The 22816-nt window shown below is 38.6% G+C and overlaps 1 protein-coding gene across 2 annotated transcripts in view; it reads left to right on the top strand.

Annotated features, from left to right (window-relative positions):
• cntnap2a (contactin associated protein 2a) overlaps positions 1 to 22816 on the top strand; it is a 286799-nt gene that overhangs the window by 260350 nt on the left and 3633 nt on the right. For both annotated transcript variants that reach the window (XM_028005083.1, XM_028005081.1), the window contains exons 23-25: positions 11760 to 11853; positions 21430 to 21693; positions 22516 to 22587. In XM_028005083.1, coding sequence (XP_027860884.1) covers positions 11760 to 11853; positions 21430 to 21693; positions 22516 to 22587 — 430 coding nt within the window. The remainder of the gene's footprint in view (positions 1 to 11759; positions 11854 to 21429; positions 21694 to 22515; positions 22588 to 22816) is intronic.

The following is a 22816-nucleotide window of genomic DNA, read 5'->3' as shown; positions in this document are numbered from 1 at the left end:
TTTTTTTCTTTTTCATTTCCTGAACTCTTACACTAAAGTCTCATGACCTCACTTCGAATTGAACCCCCTTGGCTTGAAAAGACTTGATCTCTTACATCAAACAGATAGTAGGTTACAGCATAAACTTGCCTGCCATGCAATGATGGAACTGTGCCAGGCACACTTTCCTGCCCACTGTGCACCCCCTGCTAATTCCCACAGTTGCCTCCTCCTGTTGCTGGATCATGAATGCTGCATCTACCATCTGTCTACCTGCTTTTCCTTCTTACTTTGGCAGCATAGACTCCAGTGGTTTAAGGGAGTTGTTCTGTCATCCAGTGCTGCAAAAGGGGTGTTCGTAAATTTGAAACAAAAAACAGAATTGGGGAGGATACTATGCAGCATTACTCTGTACCACATTGTTAAGGAAATTTCAGTCCTGTCTTCACTTGGGTGGAAAGAGAATGACTTAATCCCACTTCTGGTGTTCAGGTTTTGAGTAAGCACACTTTAACCTTTAATGCTGCCTGGACTGCATGTGTTATAAGACTCTTGTTCCACTACACCAGGGGTGTCAAACTCCAGTCCTTAAGGGCCACTGTCCTGCAGTTTTTAGATGTGCCACAAGTACAAAACACTGGAATGAAATGGCTTAATTACCTCCTTCTTGTGTAGATAAGTTCTCCAGAGCTTTGTAATGACCTAATTATTTTATTCAGGTGTGGTGCAGCAGAGGCACATCTAAAAGTTGCAGAGCAGTGGCCCTCCAGGCCTGGAGTTTGACATCTGTGCACTACACCAATTTGACGGGGAGTATTCCTCCTAAGCCATGTCATGATGCAAATATAATACAATCTCATCTGGACAAATACACACAACTCTGGGGGGAACAGTTTGCTTGATTACTCCAACATTTCTTACTTTAGTTTTAACCTGCTCTTCTGTCTTTGAACAGCTCCATAAATTTTTTTTTTAAAAAAGCCTCCCCAACCTCCTGCATCACTGACTGCTTTACAAACAGACCACAGTCATCAGTAAGCTGACTGAAGAGATGAGTGGGTGGACAGCAGCACAGGATCACTGCAGGAGACTATACTCTCACTATTTCTCTGTCCTGGGAACTGCTCTGTAGGTTTCTGACATGAACTAATCCTTTGACAAGCTGCAGGCTTTTCTCTGGGTGGTCCATCGCTGCCCCTTTGGATGTCTGTTCACCAATTTCTGGACTCCATGCTGTGCCCGTGTTGTGATCTTTGCAGGATGCCTGACTTACAGAGATAGCGAGGCCGTGCAAGAAGACAGTGCTGTATTGCTTTATTGAGAGCAGACGAACTTTCAAGTCTGTACACATGCTTTTGTAGTTATCCTGAGCTGTGTGCATTTTATACCTCTTTTTTTAAAGCTCCTGCAAAAGATCCTGTGGCTAACTTGTTACTCATGAGGATGTTTGTTTTTTTATTTTTTTTAAGATAAATAGGCTTTCCCGAGAAGAGGTCTTAGTGGGACTTTATTTAACAGGGGCCAAGCTTCCAGTCTCATTTCTTAATTGAAACAGCAGACCCTAGAGATCTCTCTGAGAAAGCTCTAAGCACGAGGTACCTTTATGTTACTGCTCAAGCTTGCGATATTAAACAGGGATGAGGTGAAGCGGCTGTCAGAGTGGTGCAAAGTCAATAACCTGCTCCTCAACACCTCCAAAACAAAGGAGCTGGTGATTGACTTCAGGAAGAACAAAACGGACATCCAGCCTCTCACCATCAGTGGGACCTGTGTGGAGAGGGTCCCAGTGGTCAGGTTTCTGGGCATGGAGTTGGAGGACAAGCTAACCTGGAGCACCAACACCAAGGAGCTGTTGAAGAAGGCACAGCAGAGACTGTAGTTTCTGAGAATACTCAAGAAGAACCGTCTCCCCTCAGACCTGCTGCAGGCCTTCTATCATTGCTCCATAGAGAGTGTGCTCACGTACGGTCTGTGTGTCTGGTACGGCAGTACCACATCCGCGGACAAGAAGGCGCTCCAGAGGGTTGTTAGGGCAGCAAAGAGAACCATAGGCTGCCCCCTCCCCACTATGGAACAGATTTACACTTCCAGGCTCCACAAGAAAGTTTTGGACATTTTAAATGACTCTTCACACCCTGGCCATGGTCTCTTCCAGCTGCTGCCATCAGGCAAGAGATACAGAGCAATAAAAACCAGGCAAATCGCCTAAAAACAGTTTTTACCCGATGACAATCATGGCACTAAATTCAAAGGCATAAGAACTTCTGCTCTTGACACCACTTTGTTATAAATGTAAATTCTGTTGCGACACCTCCAGGCGCTGCAACTATCTTCTGATGTCTAAGTTTATTTCTCATTTTGTACAATTCATTTCTTTATCTTGGTATATTACGTATATACACATAACCTGCATCTTAACTCGAGTCGAGCAAATCTCAATCTCGTTGTAATCTGTTGATGACAATGACAAATAAATCTTATCTTATCTTATCTTATCTTATCTTATCTTAAAGAGCAGTCAGTAAGTTCAAATTGTCTTCAGAATTTTTACGTACAAATATTTACTTATTAAATAAGTATAATGATCAGCTGTACAGTGGAACATTACCTTTAAATTCACTCCAGCAGTACTCTAGGTACTACCTTACTTTGTTGTTATCACTTTAAATGTGCACTCTTAACTAGGGTTTTCAAAAATAATCAATATTTTTGATTAATACATTTTTGCAAATTGTTTTGGATACTTCTTTTCTTCAAAATTGAGACAAGCTGAGCCTTTTATGCCTTCAAATTTACACACAACCGCACTGCAGACACACACACAGACACGCCGTCCCCTTGTTTATAGACGTCCTCCTAAAAGACCATGGCTGAAAATCAAAAGAGTGAGCTGCTTCTGGAAGCTTAAAACTGCATTAACATGGCAAGTAGATAGTAAGAAAAGGGAAAGGCAAAAGCATTGTTCAGAGGTATTTTTCCTGTGAGGCAGACAAACATAAAAAGCCAATAAGGAACCTTCAACTACAGAGCAGAGGCTACAAAGGCCTAGTACAACCAGGGTAACCATGTTAAAAACTGACACTCTGAAGTTTAAAGTGGACTTTAAAGCTACTGTTCCCCATCAGGGAAGAATCAGGCATAAGCTAACATTCGCTGTATAAACATTAGCAAGTTAGTGATAGTCCCATCGAGATGCGTGTACTGACCAACTCCCCATGGCACAACAGATCCAGTCTACTGCCGGAAAATCTCCAGCAGCAGATGGTTTCATCTGTAACAAAACACTGAAGCATCCCCCAGCGTTTCTCTGTTCAGAACTAGAGGAAGTAGCAGCTAATGTGGCAAATAACAAAAAAAAGTGGTTTCGGACCCACTGACGAGCTCTGACTAGAACAGAAGTTAGTCAGAGCTCGTCACAATATTTCCTACCAACTCTAATTGGTCCCAAAGGAAAATATGGTGCATAACTGGCCAGAAATTTACTATCTATGGTAATCTAACACATTTGTACAGACCAGATTCTTGTTTACACTGCAAAATAATCTGATTGCCAATTATATGCAGAACTGAATCTTAAGTAAATACTTCCATAAAGGATATTAACACTTCCTCTACATTTGTTGAATGTTTCGTTGTGCAGAAAATTGACACTTTGAAGTTTTTCTAAATATGTGCTATATAATTATTTTTTTTGTTTGTTTTTAAGAGAGAAATAAGGATAATTTTCTTTAGTTAGTAAGAAAATTAAAATCTGAATTATGATAAATTATATTTAAATAATATATTTCTGGTTATTATTATTAATCAGGCCTTCCCTATAGCTCATTACTTACAGACACATTGTGCAGCAGGAGAAATAAACTAAAGAAAATTAAATTAAAAAATAAGCGTGTTTTTCTTATATCTAGTTGAGCAGATTAGATGCATCCATATTCTTTTATGACATATCTCTTGAAACTGTTGATTACTGATTATTGATGATTCTCACAGCGCAGGACGTGATCTGTGTTTTGGACATCATTTCAACAGGGGATAACACTTACTAAAATATTCCAGTGTTTTGTGTTCCGTGTGCTAGTTTTGCACAGTGTTAAGAATTAGGATGAGCACTGGAGGGCTAGATGGGGTAATTTAGTTTTAAGAAAAACAAAGTGATTATCAAAGTAACTGTAGGGAGTAAGGGATGGAGAAAAAAATAGATTACATTTATAGATATGGTGTTAAAAGTAAAGCCGGGAGGTTCACTAACAGTGATCGCTTTGATGGGTAAAACTTCTCCTTGTTTTGCCGCCTCAGGGCGCTTCTCAATGTGTAAACAGACAACAACAGATATTTCTGCTACAGTGAGATCCTGTTTGATCTGCTCTGACTGTGACCCATACTTTTACTAATCCACTGTAAGAAATGTAAGAGACAAAATGTATTTTCTTCCAATAAACACAACATCACAAGTACATTCTTATGGAGCAGAGAACCATTTTTTTATAGCATTTTACCCATACCCATTCCAGTGCAAAAAAGTGTTTCTTGTTAAACTTGAAAGCTTGAAGTTCATACAGTAACTTATTACATTTGCTGCAGGTAATTTAAGCAGCAAAATGCTGAAAAGATTATTAATTTTCCACTTAAATTGTCTTTTTTTGTGTGTAAACCTTTACTTCTTCATGCAAATAAGCACAGCAGTGTTTCTCCTCGAAGGCATGAGTTGAGTTACTGCTGTATTGTCTGCTAACAGGACCGTTTCAGGCTGTTATTCCCATATTTCTGCCATTGTGTTGACTTGTCATCAACTATAAGTATGCCTAAACGCATGTTATTGAACATAAAGGCCATTTTACCGATCGTGGACACTCAAAGTTTATGGTGAGTTGTTGCTGCACTTTGTTTCCGTTGTGTATTGCAGAGTTTGCAGGTACATAGGAGCAAAGCTACAGTCTGATCTTTTCTGTTGCTTCTTACTTCTAACATATACATCTTTAACTCATGTTATGATTTTTCTATATGGGCACACCGATTTTATAGTGTTTTCATTAAAAAAAAACGTTTTCTTAAAAGCGTAGCTTTTCAAACAAAGCTTCCATCCGATGTTTCTTTCAGACAACTAAATAGTTGAATGACAACCATAGACAGTAAACCATGAACAGTATTGTTTAGTTTGCAGTCTAATCTGACGACAGATTATAAATTACAAAAAAGGTTTCTTCTGCGCTCACAATTGGTTTCTCTGCTAAGAAATTACCAACATGAAAATCCATTCATTTAACTTCCAAGGAGTCCTAGTAGAGAGTACGCACAAGCAATTGTCTTATTGTTTATTATTACCCGAAAGAAAAATAACAGTCATCAAAATGTGCCATCCTGTGATAACAAACTAGAATTTGGGCTGTTTCCAAACTAATGGTGTGGTCATAAAAACAGTTTGAAGTGTATTCCACCATTGGTGCCATATAACCATCTATAAAAGCTCCACTTGAGATTCATAAAGTAAATATATGCAAATTATGGTATCATGTCTAACATTACTGCTGCATTACAGAAAATAACTTTGATAAATAAGTCTCCTTTTTTGGTAATGAGTTGGTTTATCTTAAGTAGCAATTGTGTTTATACAGCCAGCAAGATTTTTTTCCCCTTCTATCTTTTACCACACAGTAATTTAAGAAAACTTGAAGACAAGCTTGCTCTTCTCTGTAAAGAAGTGAATTTAAAATGATCAAAACACATTAGCCACATAAATTCTTCCATTGTGCCAAGAGTCTTATGTTCATTTGGTCTAATTGTTAGTTAATCTGTCATACTTTACTCATTACCACACCAGGCAATCAAATGTTTATAGGACCTGAGGTGTGATGGTGTGTGCTGTGCTGCAATTTGAGGCTTACTGAAAACGATTGTGGCAAAGTAATCCCATGTAACTCATCAGAGCACGGCTCTGCAGTAGTGGTTCTATTTTCTGGTTTAAAAACTCTTTCACTGTGTACGTACAATTTCAATTCCAGTCCCAGTATTTTATTGCTACCCTAAGGTAACAATAAAATTATTTACTGTATATTGAGCAATATCAAACAAAAAATGACAACATTTTCTACTAAGCTCACCACATCATCATATCCATTGTGACCATCCTTCACCATGTCTCTTCTTCCCATATATTGACTGAATTTTCATGTTTTATGACTATTTTGAGCTATGATTTTTAAAGAATCTCTGTATATGACATCCCATCTAGAATATATGATGTGAACAGTACTCAACATTAATCCTGAGGCATGTAGTAGCTGCATGTAATAATAGATATTTGCCCATTACTGCTCTATCGCTCTGATTTGCTTTTATGAGTGAAGGGTAGAGCTATGAGTAAAATACATTATAGAGTTGATTTTGTAAAGAGCCTGAAGACCAAATAGATTTTTTAATAAAGGAAACAGCAGACTCCTAACTTCAGGCTAGAAAATTGTCACTTCTCTGCAGTCCAGAAGACAATTTTTTTTAGACAGTTGAAAAGTAACTATTGAGGCTGACACCAGAAGAAACGAAAAAGAGAAAAAGTAAACATACGCCTCCTTGAATGCAAAATCAAAGAGTCGGGTGGAAGCATGGAAGAAAGTTTTTTTTAAAAACTCAGTGATTTAAGATGAGAAATTCTCCAATGAAAAATGATGTTAAGATGCCATTCAGGGACTCACAAACAAATCAAACCTGACATTTAAAACACAGCTGGGTGGAAGGAGCTGTGGTGGCGTCGGGGCAAAGCACGACCCACATACTGAGGCCTTAGTCCTCGTGGCGGTGGTCGCAGGTTCACTTCCCGGCCTGGTGACATTTGCTGCATGTCTTCTCCCTCTCTCATTACCCTGTTCCCTGTCAAACTACTTTCAAATAAAGGCCACTAGAGCCGACAAAACATTTTTTTAAAAAAACCCCAGCTGGGTGGAGAATTGTGGATTCCCACTGCAGGAGTTTTGTTTAAACCGTACTGTTTATAGTCTTGCCATTTTTTCCATTTACTTGTTTTTTTTGTGCCACTCGTAAAATGAGTTAATGTTGCAATCCTATTGTTTTAGCTTAAAAAAAAATTACTTGGCACTGTAGCAGCATTGCATTGTCATGTCTTAACCTACACTACGTCAGCATACACAAGCAGTGCATCTCTTTCTGACTGGAAAAATGATTTTTATTTTGTTCTTCTTCACCCTGTTGTTGACAGGGATGATAGCACTGCCTATCAGTTTCCACAACAGTAGTGTGCGACGCTCAGGATATCTTGACAAACTTCTGTCATGTGTGGTACTTTTAGCCGGCTTTTCCTGAAACTCACGTATGGCTGAAATTCCTTGCTGGAGCTGCATAGAATATAAGTAGATATATTTGAAGAAGGGATTTCAGAAAAACCCTGAAAGAATATGGGAAATATTGATGGATGTACTCAAGTACGCAAGTTGTGGGTGTAAACTATTTAATGAGTGCTTCTCATAGTTTTTATCTCATTAAGCTAATTGTTTTGGGGTTGCATTGCTATTGGTAAACGACACCATAACAAATCACAAATTCCATTTGTCTTTGGTTTTGCAAGTATAACAAGCACTAAAGGCAAAGTTATGCCCTATGTGATTTCATCAGGGGCAAAAAACTTGGTTTTTATCTTAATTAAAACAAAACAGCAAAACCAAAGCATAAAAACTGACGATATGTTACTTTTTTAGGCGATAGATAAACTGTATCTAATAGAAATTTGATTGATTTTGCATAAATCTGACCTGTGGCTTAAAGTAACGTATCCATTTTGCACAATATTACAATGCATTTAAATAATTAAGCCATCCAGACTTTAGGCGAGCCTAATATTTACAGTATGCCAGGCATGTGGAGATGTGAGTACCTGCCGAAATATTCCCACAGAGAGAAGCAAAAGAAGGCAGTGTTTGGTTTTTAAGCAGCCTGAGAGGTCTCATTGGGTTAGTTCACTATCAAAGGCCCACCAAGATGAGATTAAAATGAGCCCCCATCTTCCCATCTCTGAGATGAAAGTGAGAAACGCCTTCGGGCAACAGACATCTCATCCGAGAGTTCCCTCCTCTCATCTCCAGTTACTGTCGATAGATCAGCCGAGTGAATGAGTGCAACACCAATGGAGCAAGACAGTAATGCGGCAGTTTAACTGATAATGATGTTCAACTATTTATTCAAGGTTAAAGGGGGATGCTTTGCATTTCTTTGCTCTTATTTGCTTGCCATGAAATGTGTGATGGGATTATGTTTATCTCCCAGATAAAGCTGGTGAAATGAGAGGTGTCAGAAACGCAAAATGCTTTAGATGCATTAGTTTGAATGTATCCAACACAAAGACTCAATTCAATTATTTTTAAGCGCATAGTGATATAGATTCTCAACCCCCCTTGTAATTTTCTTCTTGTCTAACAGCTTATTAGTTTGCTTACGTAAGCTCAATACAACATAAGAGGCATTAAAGGAGAGGAGAAGTGTGTTCTCTAAATGGTGCGGCGAAGGGAAGGGATCCCAGTAATTGAGGCTGTAATAGACAGAGTTCAGTGAAATGGGGTTTCTTCTGGCTGCCTTCCTCTGTGGACCTTTCTGTGAGGTTTCAAGATTCAAACCGCCCTCCCAGCTTGTGCAGCCAATTTGTTTTCTCAGATAAAAGTAAATAAGCCGAGCGCAATTTAATTGTGCCCCATTATCCCACCCTCCAGTCACGGTGGAAAACAAAACCCACACAGTGCTCCGCCGAGACCAGGCTTTTGGAAGGAATCAAATTAGGATAGGCCGTGAGTAGGGGTGCGTGTGTGTGTGTGTGTGTACATGTGACTGTGCTTATTTTTACTCTCATTTGTGCCTGAGAAAGAAAATCGTCTGAAGAGCCGCGGGTGAGAATTCTCTGTGCCGGAGCAGCCCACTGATTCAAACTTGTTAACACACTAACATGAATCGTAGTCCTTTAGTGACAGTCCAGCTCTGCTCGCGTCCAGCAGGAAGCCAGAGCATTTCACTGCTTTAAACAGAAGACATTTCCAGTAAAACACACTGTAGCAAAAGTCATTGTTCTCCTCTTGGCTTTGACTGTTGCATTGCCCTCTCTGTAAGCGCAGATACAGTCCTCCTGTGAGCGGAAAGCGAGAGGGTAAATAGGATCTTTTATTTTCTGTATGCAGGGAAACCAATTTGAGTGGCTGAAATTATTCTCATCAATAGCACCAGCTGCAGCCTTCAAGCTAATTAGAAACTTCATTGGTACAGCAATAACAAGTTAATTACGTTGCAGGGAGATTAAAGTCGTGTATTCCCTCCCTCCATCACCCTTGCTGTTCTCACATTTCTATAGATGGAGTACTTTCTAAACAGGCTGCCTGTTTTCTATCCTGCTCAGAGAAAGGCTTTAAGTTCACCGTTATCTCCTGTATGTCCTTAACTAATGCGTTATCACACATGACGTATGAAGAAGCGTAACACCATTACATTAATGCTAATGCAATAATGTGTACATGTGTACACCATTATGAAGAGTACTGTTTCTTTTATTTTATGGAGGAATTTAAAGGTGCCTAAACTCATGGAATATATAAATAAAGAAATGATACAAATTCCCTGTGCTCACAGCCAAAACGGGATGAGATTTAATGCCATCTGTGGAACCAAAACATCACATTTACATCGTTACAGGAATCCAAAATCTCTTTACTTCTGCTTCTGACATCAGTTTTTTATAGAGTCCCAGCTCTACTGGTGTGTATTGGGCAGCTTTGACCAATGGCGTTACTCCGCTTCATTTGCCCAGCAATTCTGGCCCCGTTTTACACTGGATGTGTATTTGGAAGTTCTGAGAATCAGGAGTTGACCTCCTGGAATCAAATTTGCTCCATCAGAAGAACTATTACTCAAGTTGTTTGTTCCTTATCTGTCCAAACAGAGATTATTTCCCAAGTCTTGGGCTCAACCCGGTTCCTTTGCAGGCGAACAGGGGAAGGGTCGGGTGCCAGAACTTTCTTGCACAACAGCTTAAAACTAACATCTTTTCTCTCTTAAGTGATTGTTATTCCACATCTCTCCAAATCTGAATTCCTTCCTGACTTCTAGGTCAGATTGACCCAGTCTATTTAACACAGTACATTTCTTTTAGGTTAAAACATATCTTAGTGCGAACCAACCAAACAACATAATTTTTAACTATTAATATAATTACATTCCTCTACAATTTCAACTGTGAACAGAACCAAAATATAGTGTGCCATTAAACTTGCAGATTATAAAACATTTTTAGTTGAGACCTTGTTTTATGGTTATTTAATTCATTGCTTAATCCCTTGTTAGGCAACCAGGATTAACTGTCTTTGTCATTCCAGCACGTTGTCAGACTGCTCTTTGATCAGGACCATGGGGATCTCAAATACACAGTAAAGGAGCCATTTCATTTCCTAACCAATATCCTTTCTTAAGAGCATTTGCTGCTTGTGTCTAAACGCACCATCAGTGACAAACAACAGGCAGTAAAAAAAAACACTTTGTGCATGGCACAGGTATCGATGAAACAGCACTATTTGACAGTCTTGGAATGAGACCAAGGCATCTTTCTGGCAAGGTCTGATTGTATATATTCCCTTCCTGGCATGGTTGACTAAAAATCAATGTAAGTGATTATCTTTATTCCATCATGAATCTTTTGTCCTGATGGAAACTGATCCCTTGCATGATATCAGTGTCCTGGGGGACAAGCCGTCACTTAAATGTTTAATTGAGAAAACGTTGTGAATCATTTGCTCTAGAGTTTGAAGTCCTTTGAGGTAAAACTAACAGAGCATCTCTGGGAGACTTTGGGGAGGAGGGAGGGAATGCCTCTCAGCACAAAATCTTTTTTTAAATACTTTTGTTCTCCCGTCTTATGTAACACAGATGACTGTTGAGCTCGCACTTTGCATTTTTAATTACTCATATTATGTTTGGGTTTCTCTGTAATCAGGTCCACGACATTACAAATATCAGCTCATAAAGAATCATCATTTACACTCAGATCTGCATCTATGCAGTGCCTACTTTCTGTAGGCACTGCATCCCTTGAATGTTTTACCTATTTGTTGCTTTTTCAAATCAATCATGGTCAACAAAATTTTTCTTTTTTGTCAGAAATGTATTTCACTGTTGTCAAAAAAAGACAAATTATGTTGATAATGGTTGTTTTGCTAAAGCAATACAATTAAAAACATCCATGGGGGCAAAAACGTTTTGATACCATGGTTTCCATGTGACCATTTATTCTATTGTGATTTTTCACTATACTGACAATTGAGGGCAAGAATGCAAAGTCTTGCTTAGATGTGTCTGATGTGAGGTATTTTATTTCTTAATTGAGATTTGAATAGTATGTATTTGCAGGGAGTTCAGAGAAGAACAAGAAGAGAAGAAAAAAACGATACCACTAAAGTTTGGTGGTATTTTTTAGAGGAAAAAAATACACTGTGAATGGTATCTATAATTATTTGATAAATAAATTGTGGACTAAAATCCTTGCAAAATCTATATTTTCCCATAACGTTTAACTATATGCATTGACATCTGGAAGCCACGGGAGGGAGCTGTTGAGCTGTGTATAATCCTCGTTTTCAGTTCAGTGCCCCACATTAACCATCTTTTAATCATTTGTTGTTGTTTTTTGTGCTCTCCTTAATGTGTTGATGCAGGTTTTAGTGGGGGTCCTTTTTTAAGACTTTCTGAAAAATGTTTTTGACTCTGATTTCTCACTCGCTGCTCGTTGTGTCTCCTTCTCATTCCAGCTGGATCATTACCCGCCTGTGAACTACAAACTTCCAGATGCCTCAGACATTCAGTTCGACCTGGTTAAGACACTGTTCTTAGGAAAAATCTACGGTGAGTGGCTTGGCACTTTTAACTTCTTTTGTTTTGTTTTTAAAACTGGTTATAGTGGACATGTTTTATTTTCAACTGTCCAGAAAGCTGAAGGAATATTACTTTTGAGAATAGTTACTTATTAGTTGCCACAATTAATCATGAAATCCCCAATGCAGATTTCCATTGAATCAACTAAATTCATGTGGGTTGCACTGCATAATAATTAATGTTTTTTTTATCAAACAAACAAAAAAAACTACGAGAAATCCCTAGATGTTTTACAATGTTCTTTGAGGGCCAAGAAACCACCTCTCTTTATTCTCAAGAAAAAAACTTTCTTCATACCACAAGCAATTAAATCATTAAAAGTAAAAAGGCACCATAAATTAATGGGTAATTCAAATCTCTTTGTTGTTAATGTTATTATACGTTTGTGTATGTATATTGCTGTCTTTCCATGTAAATGTCTCCTGACAATGCAAATCACTTTCCCTACAGGGAGGAGTAGAGCTAGCTAGCTCTATTATAATCCCTCCATCATGCTCCCCCTATCAACACAACATCTGTGCTATGAGGGAAAACAAAACCAAGGTCACCCTTCATCTCAAAGTAGCATGAAGATATTTGTCTACTTTGTAAGATATAACTCTAAATATTAATATCGTCTACATACTGAAAAGTAACCCTAAATATAGAAAGAAAACCAGAAGGATAATATTAAGGATAAGACGGGGAAAAAGGAAATGTCATGAGAAAGACAGAAGAGGAGAGCCACAAGGACAAAAGCTTGTATTTCTGCGTCTCATCGGATCTGTTCCATTTCTGTGTCTGAACCACAAAGACAAGAGAGGCTGTCAGACAGTTCAGCTATCAGGTTCTCTGTTTCAGAGAGAGAGAGACCCTGTGCTTGGTACGCTGCGCACACACTTTGATCCCTGTGACATCTCCGCCTTCCCTTTTTGCAGTCTGATTGCAGGATGGGATAAGCTGGTTTCAATAACAATGGAGCATTTCACATAAGATGACTGAGAGACAGAGGTGTGCACCAATACCCAAAGCGTTCGTTATCATTAACGAACAATAAACCATTCTCAGGTCATCAACTGTTCTGCAAAGCGATTTTCCGTCCAATAGTAATTATCTGTAAACCTCTCCTGAACACCTGTGAATTATAGCTTTGTGGGTTGTAATATGAAAAAAGCCCTATGATTAAAAACTGCTTATTTATTATTTGTTAAACTGCTGTAATAAGAGCATTTCTAACATTCCTGATCATGTTGATCAAGTGTTGGATTTTCCTTCTTTCAAGGTGCATTTATTCTCTTCTGAGTCATTTTTGGATGTGATCAACTGAAAGCTCATATAATTATGTATGAGACTTTTAGTACAATTTACATCAATCCTTTCACCTTTATAAACCTAAAGTGTAAAAGGATTTATGGCTTTCATTCTACTATCTGTCCATAGGTATCACCTTTGATTGCAGATTTCGATTCATAATCTCTTTATTACTTTTTTTTGGGGGGGGGGGCTTTTTTTTCCCAAACCATGTCCTTTTCAGTTTTGTTTGAGCTTGTAGCTGAATAGTTGTATCTATTTCCATGTCCGAAGTCAAGAATTGTGCTAAAGAAGCTAAAAAGAAAAAATCAAGCAGGAAGCAGCTGAGCAGTTGCAGAACAGTGATTTTATGTTTACAACATTGAACCCAGGCATAGCTCAATAGTCACACAAGAGTGAACTGGCTTGTTCCCAGAGTGAATTGAACTACATTTGAAATTTTATGATAGAATAGAATAGAATAGAATAGAATAGAATGTATTGATCCCCAAGGGGAAATGGCTAATAGAATTTTAGGTCAAACAGAGAAACCATTTTGGTTTGATAAAGATAAATATTTATTTTGCCCATTTACTTTCAGAAATCAAGCCCACTTTACCTTTACAGAAGACCTTTGTGTAAAGTAAGAGTAAGAACCTAAGAATTGTTTTCTAATGATAATAACTTTGCCAAACTTGTGATCATTATTCCACGAATGATTTGCTTTTGTAACTTTATCTTAATGAATATCCTGTAACAGTAAACTGCTAGTGTTTATGTGCACATGAGGGTAATTTCATCCTTCCTCCCTCCCTGTTTGATGTTTAACCTTGGTGTCAGGGAGGAAGCCCATATTCCCCGTCTCTCCTCTGTCTTGGTCTGTTTTTGCACAGTTAATGCATAAATCAAATCATTCAACTAACCTTTGTAACTGGAGCCAAAGGCAGGTCCGTGCAACATGAAGCATGACAGTTTTTGTTTTGAAGCCTTGCTTAAAGGGCCATGTTAGGATCAGGGTACCTGGCTGGAGGTAGAGTACTGAAGGTGTATTCATCCATCTTCAGTTTTTTGCAGCATTTCTTTATCATCGATGCAAAAGATTTTGCCAATTCTTCTTTGCAAAATGCCTTAAGCTCAAGCAGATTGGATGGAGAGTATCTGTGAACAACATTGTTATTTTTAAATCTTGCCACCGATTCCCAGTGGAGATGGTTCATTCTGCTACCTGAATTCAAACCAGGTACAGCTATCTCCAGTCTACAAAAGCCAGGGTCCTACATGCTGTAAATATTTCCAAATCTAAATTACCTCTTCAACATGTCATCAACTTCTGCAGAGAATTGATAGCAAATTATCCACTTTATTAAGATTAGTTGAACCAGGGGAAATTTTAAATCTTGCAGAACATCTGCTTTTGAGAGCTGATGTTGGGATAGCTTTTCAGATCTCAACTGTCCCTTTTTATTGTTAGTTGTATTATTAGGATAATTCTCCTAATGGAAGATAAACCACCCAAAGCCTGGAGTAGTGCTTTATGACCCAACCCAACTACAACCTCTCTGTAGCTTTATTCCTGACCTGTCTGCTGTGTTCCTTTGTCTGCATGATGCTCTAAAGCCTTCACAAAACTGTTGTTTTTATGCTGAAAATGACCAGGTTTTCAGATTTTATTGTTATAAAAAATGTTTGAAAAACATTTTTGACTTTATGCTTTACAATTATTGACTGATCACTAACACGTACCGGATATTGTGGCTGCAACAGGAAATATGTGAAAAAGTTTAAGGGGTATGAGTAATTGTGTGAGACCTATATGTGGTAGATGTCAGTCTGTGGATTGGTATTGGTCCAACGCAGATCTCTGCACCCACCTGGAATAGATGAGGGAGATGAGTCATGCCGCAGCCAGAGCAACAGAATCACATTCCTGTCCTCTGCGCTATAAATCTGTTGGGTCTCTCACTTCCAGTGTGTATCAGATAGAAGGAATAAATTCAAAGCAGAAATGAACTGAAGGAAAAGCATCATTAGAGACAGACGACTATAGCCCTCAGGGTAAATGGCATAAACTGTACATCAGCACCACACTAAAATTTAATTTCTCTGTTTTATTTTCACATATTTTTCTCTTTCTTTAGATACCGCTGAAGAAAAACGTATGCCTGTGAGCAAATCTGCTAGTTTAAGGCTGAAGTACTTCTCTCTGAGTAATGTTTAGAAGAGCTAAATGCTGCGCTTTTATTTAGAGACTGATCAAATCTTTGATATTTATTTGATCATCCTTACTGTACTTTACTTCTGTTAGGGAGCCAAGATAACTTAATAGAAAGTGCTCTTTATGGCAGTATAAACAGAGCTGTTAGCGCTCATACAAACAGAATGTTTACCTCATGTAATTTTCTTCTGACAACAATGAAAACTCATTAATATGAATCAATATTTTCATCACATAACTATCCATTCTTTACAGTCAAGTTGCCAATTTTAATATCCCTAATATTACGCAACAACTTTGTTATTTAGTCTCTTTGTAATGTGACAGAATTGTATACATTTTTGAGTCACAGTTTTAATACAATAGAATGTGAAGGCTGTACATCTATGACTGTCTTAATGTTAATATCTATGTTTAAAGATGAAGTTATGTGGAAAAAGGGGAATACTGTGTGAAGTAAAAATAAGGTTAAGATAATGCATTTTAAAGCTGCAGTATGTAACTTTTATAAAGACATGTTTTTTACATATTTGTATAGGTGCAGTAATATGAGACAGATCATCTGTAAGAAAAAATATGTTGCTGCTCTGCATCCTCACTGAGGTTCTACAGCCATTTGCAGAAATACACCGCTCACGGTCAGAAACAACCAAATCAGAGCCACTCTCAATCATGCTCATGCAAGCGCTACTCACACCTTCCCTCTGCTCTCTGCTGTACTACAACTCCTCCACCCACAGCAGAGCCTGCCTTAAATGCGCAGGCTAGCTAGCAATGCCACTGATGGCGGCAGATAAATATTGTAAATAAATGTTTTTAAGTCAAACTGGGTTAAAACAGGAGACATAAACATAAAATGTAGAATAATTATCAGAATTTTATATAGTGTAACATGTCTGACAGTGACAGAGATCTGCTGCAGCCTCACAGTCAGTCAATAACAGGATTTAAATGTTGTATTTTGTCACAAAATGATAAAAACAGTGTCAGAGGCTTTTAGCCAGTCAACTAAATAATCCTCAGATGTTTTGGTCAAGTACTTCTTGGACTGTTGAAGTGCAGGAATCAAACCTCTTAACCAGCAGTTGTTTGACAGGTACTCAACTACCTGAACAGCTGAAACCTTGCCATTAACCTGTTCATAATACATATTTATAGAAATGTTGTTCTTTTCAACAGTATGTAGCAGGACTGTTATATGAATTCGTTCAGGCCTGTCCATGTTCCCACTAGAGCGGCGATTCACTCCCTCAGTGTTTAGACTCAAATCGATTATGTTTCCTTTTCTTTTGAATAGCATGTCATGATTAAGTCCGATCAATTTCCTTCCTCCGGAGTAGCCTTTGACTGTCTCTGTTTTGTGTTGTGACCTTTGCATTGACAGCCACACAACATCCTGACTCCAGTTAAAGCTCTGATAAAACCCTGGTGTTAGATCAAGCTGATACCACAAATGTCCTTTTCTTTTCTGTCTCCGATTGGCAGCTTGATTGCCTCTGTAAAATCAGTCTGTCCTTTGTGCTCAGAGGGCTGTTTTGTGTGTACGTCTCTATATGTCTCGAAAGAATGACGTCATTACTAAACGTCACGAGTTGGATCTCGGATTGGGGGAATCCTGATCCGGGCCACATAGGATCCTGGATCCGGGTTTTCTCCAGCCAGTGTCTGGGAGTGGGGGTGGGACTGCACTGCAGAGAAAAGGGAGGGATAGAGGGAGACAAAAAAAAGAAGTAAAAAAAACACAGTGAGAAAAGGAGATGCTTGTCAGTGTGTTGCTGTTTCCACATGAGCCACATAACGGAGAGAGAGAGAACATCTGAAAGAAGAAGAGAAGAAGGTTTGGTGCACAAACTCTTCACAGACACAAGTCTGTGTAGGTAACTGTGGTGAATGCATGCCTGTATGTCCTCTCTTTGCGTTACTGCGTTTGCATGTGTGTGCCAAGGTTGCGGCAGGTCACTGAGTCATCTCAGTGAAAACTGAACCTTGAATCTGTAGCTGAGGCAGAGTTTCATCCCGTCCTCTTTTGCCACATTTTTATACTCATGGGTGGGAATGTTTTTCTTTTCTTTTTCTTTTTTTACCGCTTTACTTGCTAGATAAACAGGATCATGGGAATTTATGTGTCTGTGTAAGTTCCCTGCAATCACTTGTGTAGGTATGTGTGAGAATCTGATCTGAAAAGAGCCATAGCAGACAGTGTGACAATGTCAGCGTGTCTGTGTTGGTTTTTAATTGGCTTGGCACGTTAACAGGATTAACATCCTGGTCAAGGATGATGCTGGAGGTGGCGCTGAAGAGCATACCTGTGTGTGAATGCATGTGGGTGTGTTCTCTCTGGTTATGTGGGAAAAACTGCAGGTATATTTGCTGTGATTAAACAGATCCTCTTCAAGCATCACATTATGCTTTTCTAAGCAATCTTTTATGTAACACCGCCTCCTGTCGTGTAGCTTTAGCTTAATTCAGACCAAAGACAGCTTTGTTTTTATGTGGCTTAACTAAAGTTAAAAAGTTACATTGTTTTCCTACTGCTGTAATTAGGACAATTTCAACAACTGAAAAACATAAAGAACTTTCTTTATTTATTTTTTGCCAATTCATGATATGTTTTTTCACTTTTAAATGTTTGAAGAGAGCAAATGATCCTAAACTATTTATTTAATCTTGTTTCTATCCATTTTCCTCTTTTTCCTTCTGTTTATGTACCGCAGTAAAGATGCTTGTCTGCACCTCTCAGTAGAACATCTGCGTGTTTGTGCATGATCCAGATTTGCCTTTCTACTGGAGGGTGTGGCGGATGGACCCACATTGATATTCTTTTCACGCACCTCTAAACGCATCACGCTTTCATTACCTCGCACCAGCAACAATGTCTTCTCTCCCTCGTCCACCCCTCAATCAGCTTCTATTTGTCGCCATGGAAACTGTTTGATCCCCCTCTCTCCTCACTGTTTCCGTCCAACTCTTTTGTCCTTCACACTTTCTTTGTTTCCCACCCACCTTTCCTCTTATAATGCTCTTTCCTTCTGAACCTTGGAGCCACACCCACCCTCTAAGCCAGTTCTGCCTGTCACTTCTCCTTCCCCTGTTTTATTCATCCAACTTACACACCCCCTAACACCCCATAACTTCCAATTGTGTTTCTTTCTGCACCTCCTTTTTGAATTATTCATGCAGCTGACTCACCGTCTGAGGGTGCAGTCGGCTCTTTTCAATGATGCTCCTGTCGTGTATTAATGTGCGTTTGGTCGAGATGGATTAACGAAGGGTCACATATGGTCACACGCGAACAAAGGATCTATAAATCAAACAATGATGCTGCTTTTCATTCCCGGCCAAATGAAGCAGTCCATTCTGTCTTCAAATTATGATGATTGTGTGTGGAAGAGCTGTTTGCTTTGTGTTTTTGCGCATGTTTTATTGATTAGCGTAGAAAGCTGCGTAGACACTGCTAACACAGGCTATGATCAAGCTTTGCAAACATGAGATCAGTTTGTGGTTACTGCGTCTTACAGTGTTAAATCACTTGTAGGTGTTGATAGATTAGTGTATTGAGAGCCGGGACAAGGCAAAAGATTAATGAAAAGAAACAAGAAATCTAAGCATGCTAGATGTTTGCATCAATGGCCTCATGTAATGCATACTTATGTTTAAATACATGCACAACTTTCAATTTTCAATGCATTGGATTGAGCTGTAATCCTTTTTTCTTGTACCAATACTGATAATTTGTTACCAAAATCCATTGTTTCTGACCACGAAGCTTTTATGAAACAATTTAAGATGCTTGTGAATAAATGTCCAAGAATTTCTTCAAATGTTACTGCAGTTTAAACTGTAGTTTACCGTAACCCTGCTAATGCAAACTTTAAAGTAGTACACTGTCTCCAGTCAGGTATCATTTATTTCAAGTTTCTTCCTAAAAATGTGAACAGTAGGGTTTGAAAAAAATGACAGAATCTATTTTTCTGAACAACTATATCTAATGAGTCAACCTCTTAATGCTGAGTCATATGAAGGGGATCTGGATAAATCTAGAGTCCAGATGGACAAAGAGAGACACAGAAGTAGCAACAATGAAAGAATCTGACTGGAATCAAAGACACACTTTATCCCCTTGTTTTTGGATTTGGTTGCATAATTGTTTTATCGTTTTATCTTTAAAGTTTTAGCAGGCTTTTTTCCGTTTTCCATTGGTGTACACCTGGAGTAGAAATCCAATCTAGTTTCTCTAGCAAGAATTACTTAAGTTCTGAGGAGCAGAACCTCCAACATGTACCAGATGAAAACAGCAGCTGCTTTTCCTGGAGAGACCATTTTTGTGTCCACTGACGGAAGAAATTGTGTGACACCCAGTCTGGGTCATTGAGAGGTGACCACCAGTCCCAAGGCAACTTATCATTGCATCAGAATGTGTAGGTTTTTTTATTACTAAGATATCTGAGGATTCTGTTCATGACTGTATCCTCTATATTGATATAATTCTCAAAATTATGAATCTGAGATTAAATCTATTTCTAGGATTATAGAAATCTATTTTCATTGACAGATTTCAGACTGATCAGAAAGTGCTGCATTTAATTTGAGACTAAGAATATTTTGATAAATACAATTATGTAGCCTCAATTGCTACATTTAACAGTCAGCAATTTATGAGACTTTATCATTTTCGACTTTCTGCCAGCCAAGAAGGTTCTGAAAGGTTATAATTCAACCCTTTTTTCTGTAGAAGTTTTTTTCCTACTTGCATTAGTAATTGTAGGTTTCTATTTAATTCACTTTTGCCATATTTACTGTGTCTAAGCTTTTCAAACTGAGCCTCTTTGCAAGTTCAGCTCATAAAATGTAAGATTAGAGTCAATCCCCTGTCCCTCCCTTTGTATACAATGCATTATAAAATCTGCCACCTCCTTTGTTTGCTTTCTCAATTACACTTTCCGGTAGTTTCCTGTGTGTATTGAAAATATCATTGTTTGCGAAGCAGCCCAGTTGCAATCGCCCGGCAGAGAAGTGTATTAGTATTCACAAACAGGGCCCCGCAGTGATCAGCACATGTTCAAGCATACAGAAGAGAAGCATGTTCTGCACTTAAAAGATGTCTGGTATCAGTAAATCTGTCCACTGTCATGCTGTTAGGCACCTGCTGCTCTTCTCTTGTGTGTGTGTGTGTGTGTGTGTGTGTGTGTGTGTGTGTGTGTGTGTGTGTGTGTGTGTGTGTGTGTGTGTGTGTGTGTGCGTGTGTGTGTGTGTGTGTGTGTGTGTGTGTCTCTGTCCACCCCTGTTGTGCACCTCATGCACATTCCCAAACCTGTTCAACTTTTTCCATATTTGGTCATACTTCAGTGTATTTTATTTGGATTATATTATATATTTTTTTGTTTTTGTGGCTCACCATAAAAAATGCATTATTCATATTAATCTGTGTGTATCAAAATCAAAATGCATAGCTGTTGTGCAGGCACACAGAGGAAAGATGAAATACAGAGAAACCATGTGTGTGGTATGAAAATTAATGCCTAATATGCTTCAGTCCGTAGATCCAGGCACAAGAGGAATAAAAAAACGACTATTTCTGGCAACACAATCAGTAGTGCACACACAAGCTTGGATTAGACTCATCAAAATGAAATAGAGTTAGAATTATATTATCAACCATGTCCAGATACTCAGAATCCCATCATCCAACATAACAGGATTCATTAACGACGACGGGCATGGTTGCACATGGAGGAGTCCTGTTAGTCATCCTGAGGTTATAGCATTCTCTGTGATTGTCCAAACATTTCCTTCTGGGTGTGTCCGAGGTCATGCAGCAGCAACAGAGGAATTATTTAATTTAAAAATTACAACCCCCATTTGACACATGTATAAGTATTGTATTTTTCAGCGTCAAAGGGGATTGTTTTGGAATCAACAAGTTTGAAGTTTGCTACCCGAAACTATGTGTTAGAGAGTCTTATTTATTTCGCTTAATATAATAAGATAATACAGTGGTAATACAGTGGTGAGTGCATTAAGACAATTTAACAAGCTCTTCTCCCTTATTTACCTCTGCATAGAAACTGGACCCATAGACCCCGTCCTCATTGAGAGATACAATAGCCCGGGTTTCATTGGCTGCCTGTCCCGTGTGCAGTTCAACGGAGTCGCGCCTCTCAAGTCTGCTCTGAGAAAAGCCGCAGACTCCCAGGCCGACAGTCACCCTGCATCTGCCTCTCCTGTGTCCTACCAGGGCAAACTTGTGCAATCTAACTGCGGGGCTTCACCTCTCACCATCCCACCAATGTCGGCTGCACCGAATCCCTGGCCTCTGGACAACACCGGTCGGTACTTCCAAAATAAAGCTCTGTCCTGTAAACGTTCTCTAATATAAAGAGCTTTTCGTGGTCGACATTCCAACTTCTGGAGTGTGCATGAGCATTATATCCTATAATTAGGGGAGATTAAAGTAACAAAACATCCTTTCATGCTACAAGCCTAACATACAAATCATTATCAAGATACATCATGAGCTGAAATTATGTATTTAATCATGTAAGAACTTTAGAAATGAACCATGATAATCGTCTTACATGACACAATTGCTTGCATTCTTGAAAGGATTTGCAAAGAAAGGTTTATTTATACCTCTCTGACACCAGCAAGAATTTTCTTTCCGATTTGTGTTTAGTTTCAACCCTACATTTCAATTTGTTTCAACTGGGAATTTGTTATAAATCAACTCAAGTCTTGCATAAATGTGAAGAAGGAAGAAAATGTATGATTTTGAAATGGGTACAGACAGATGTTTCACACGTTTGTACTCATCCCCATTTACTCTGATGCCCATAAATAAATTTCAGTGGAACTACTTTCATTGAGAAGTTACCTGATTCAAAAATAAGGTCTACCTCTTTATTCTCAGCATGTCAGATATTTTTTTAGAGAATATTAGTGAATAAACTGCATCATGAAGACCAAGGAACACAGAAAATTCAGAAATGAAGCTTACAAGAAATCAAGGGTAACATTAATCAGAGAGACAGTAAAAACAGCAGAAATTACTGTTTTTCCTTTGCTTTTACAAGCTAGTCTAGACTTTCTATATTTACACTTTCTTTTTTTTGTTGATGCTTGTTCCTGTCCCTCTTCTCAACTCTTTGCAGATGCAGAGACTCCCCTAAATGAAGAGCGAGTCATTCCTGATGGAGTTAACAGGGACTCGGCTATCATTGGAGGTGTGCCACCACCACTACTTATGTTTAGTCTATGAACAGTGCTAAAAGATATCCGGAGAAAAAGTTGTCATGTTTCAACCTGATATAAAAAGATCTGGAAACAATGTCTCACTTCTGGTCAGAAGCCTTGTTTTGGGTGTCATGTCTCATTTTGTAATAGAAATAAAATAATATAGTAAATGAAAGGGATTTACATTTTGAAATAGCAGTTTTCAACTTTTTCAAATTA

The sequence above is a fragment of the Xiphophorus couchianus genome, chromosome 21, assembly GCF_001444195.1.
Source record: "Xiphophorus couchianus chromosome 21, X_couchianus-1.0, whole genome shotgun sequence".
NCBI lineage: Eukaryota > Metazoa > Chordata > Actinopteri > Cyprinodontiformes > Poeciliidae > Xiphophorus > Xiphophorus couchianus.
This window is presented reverse-complemented; position numbering and strand designations above follow the sequence as displayed.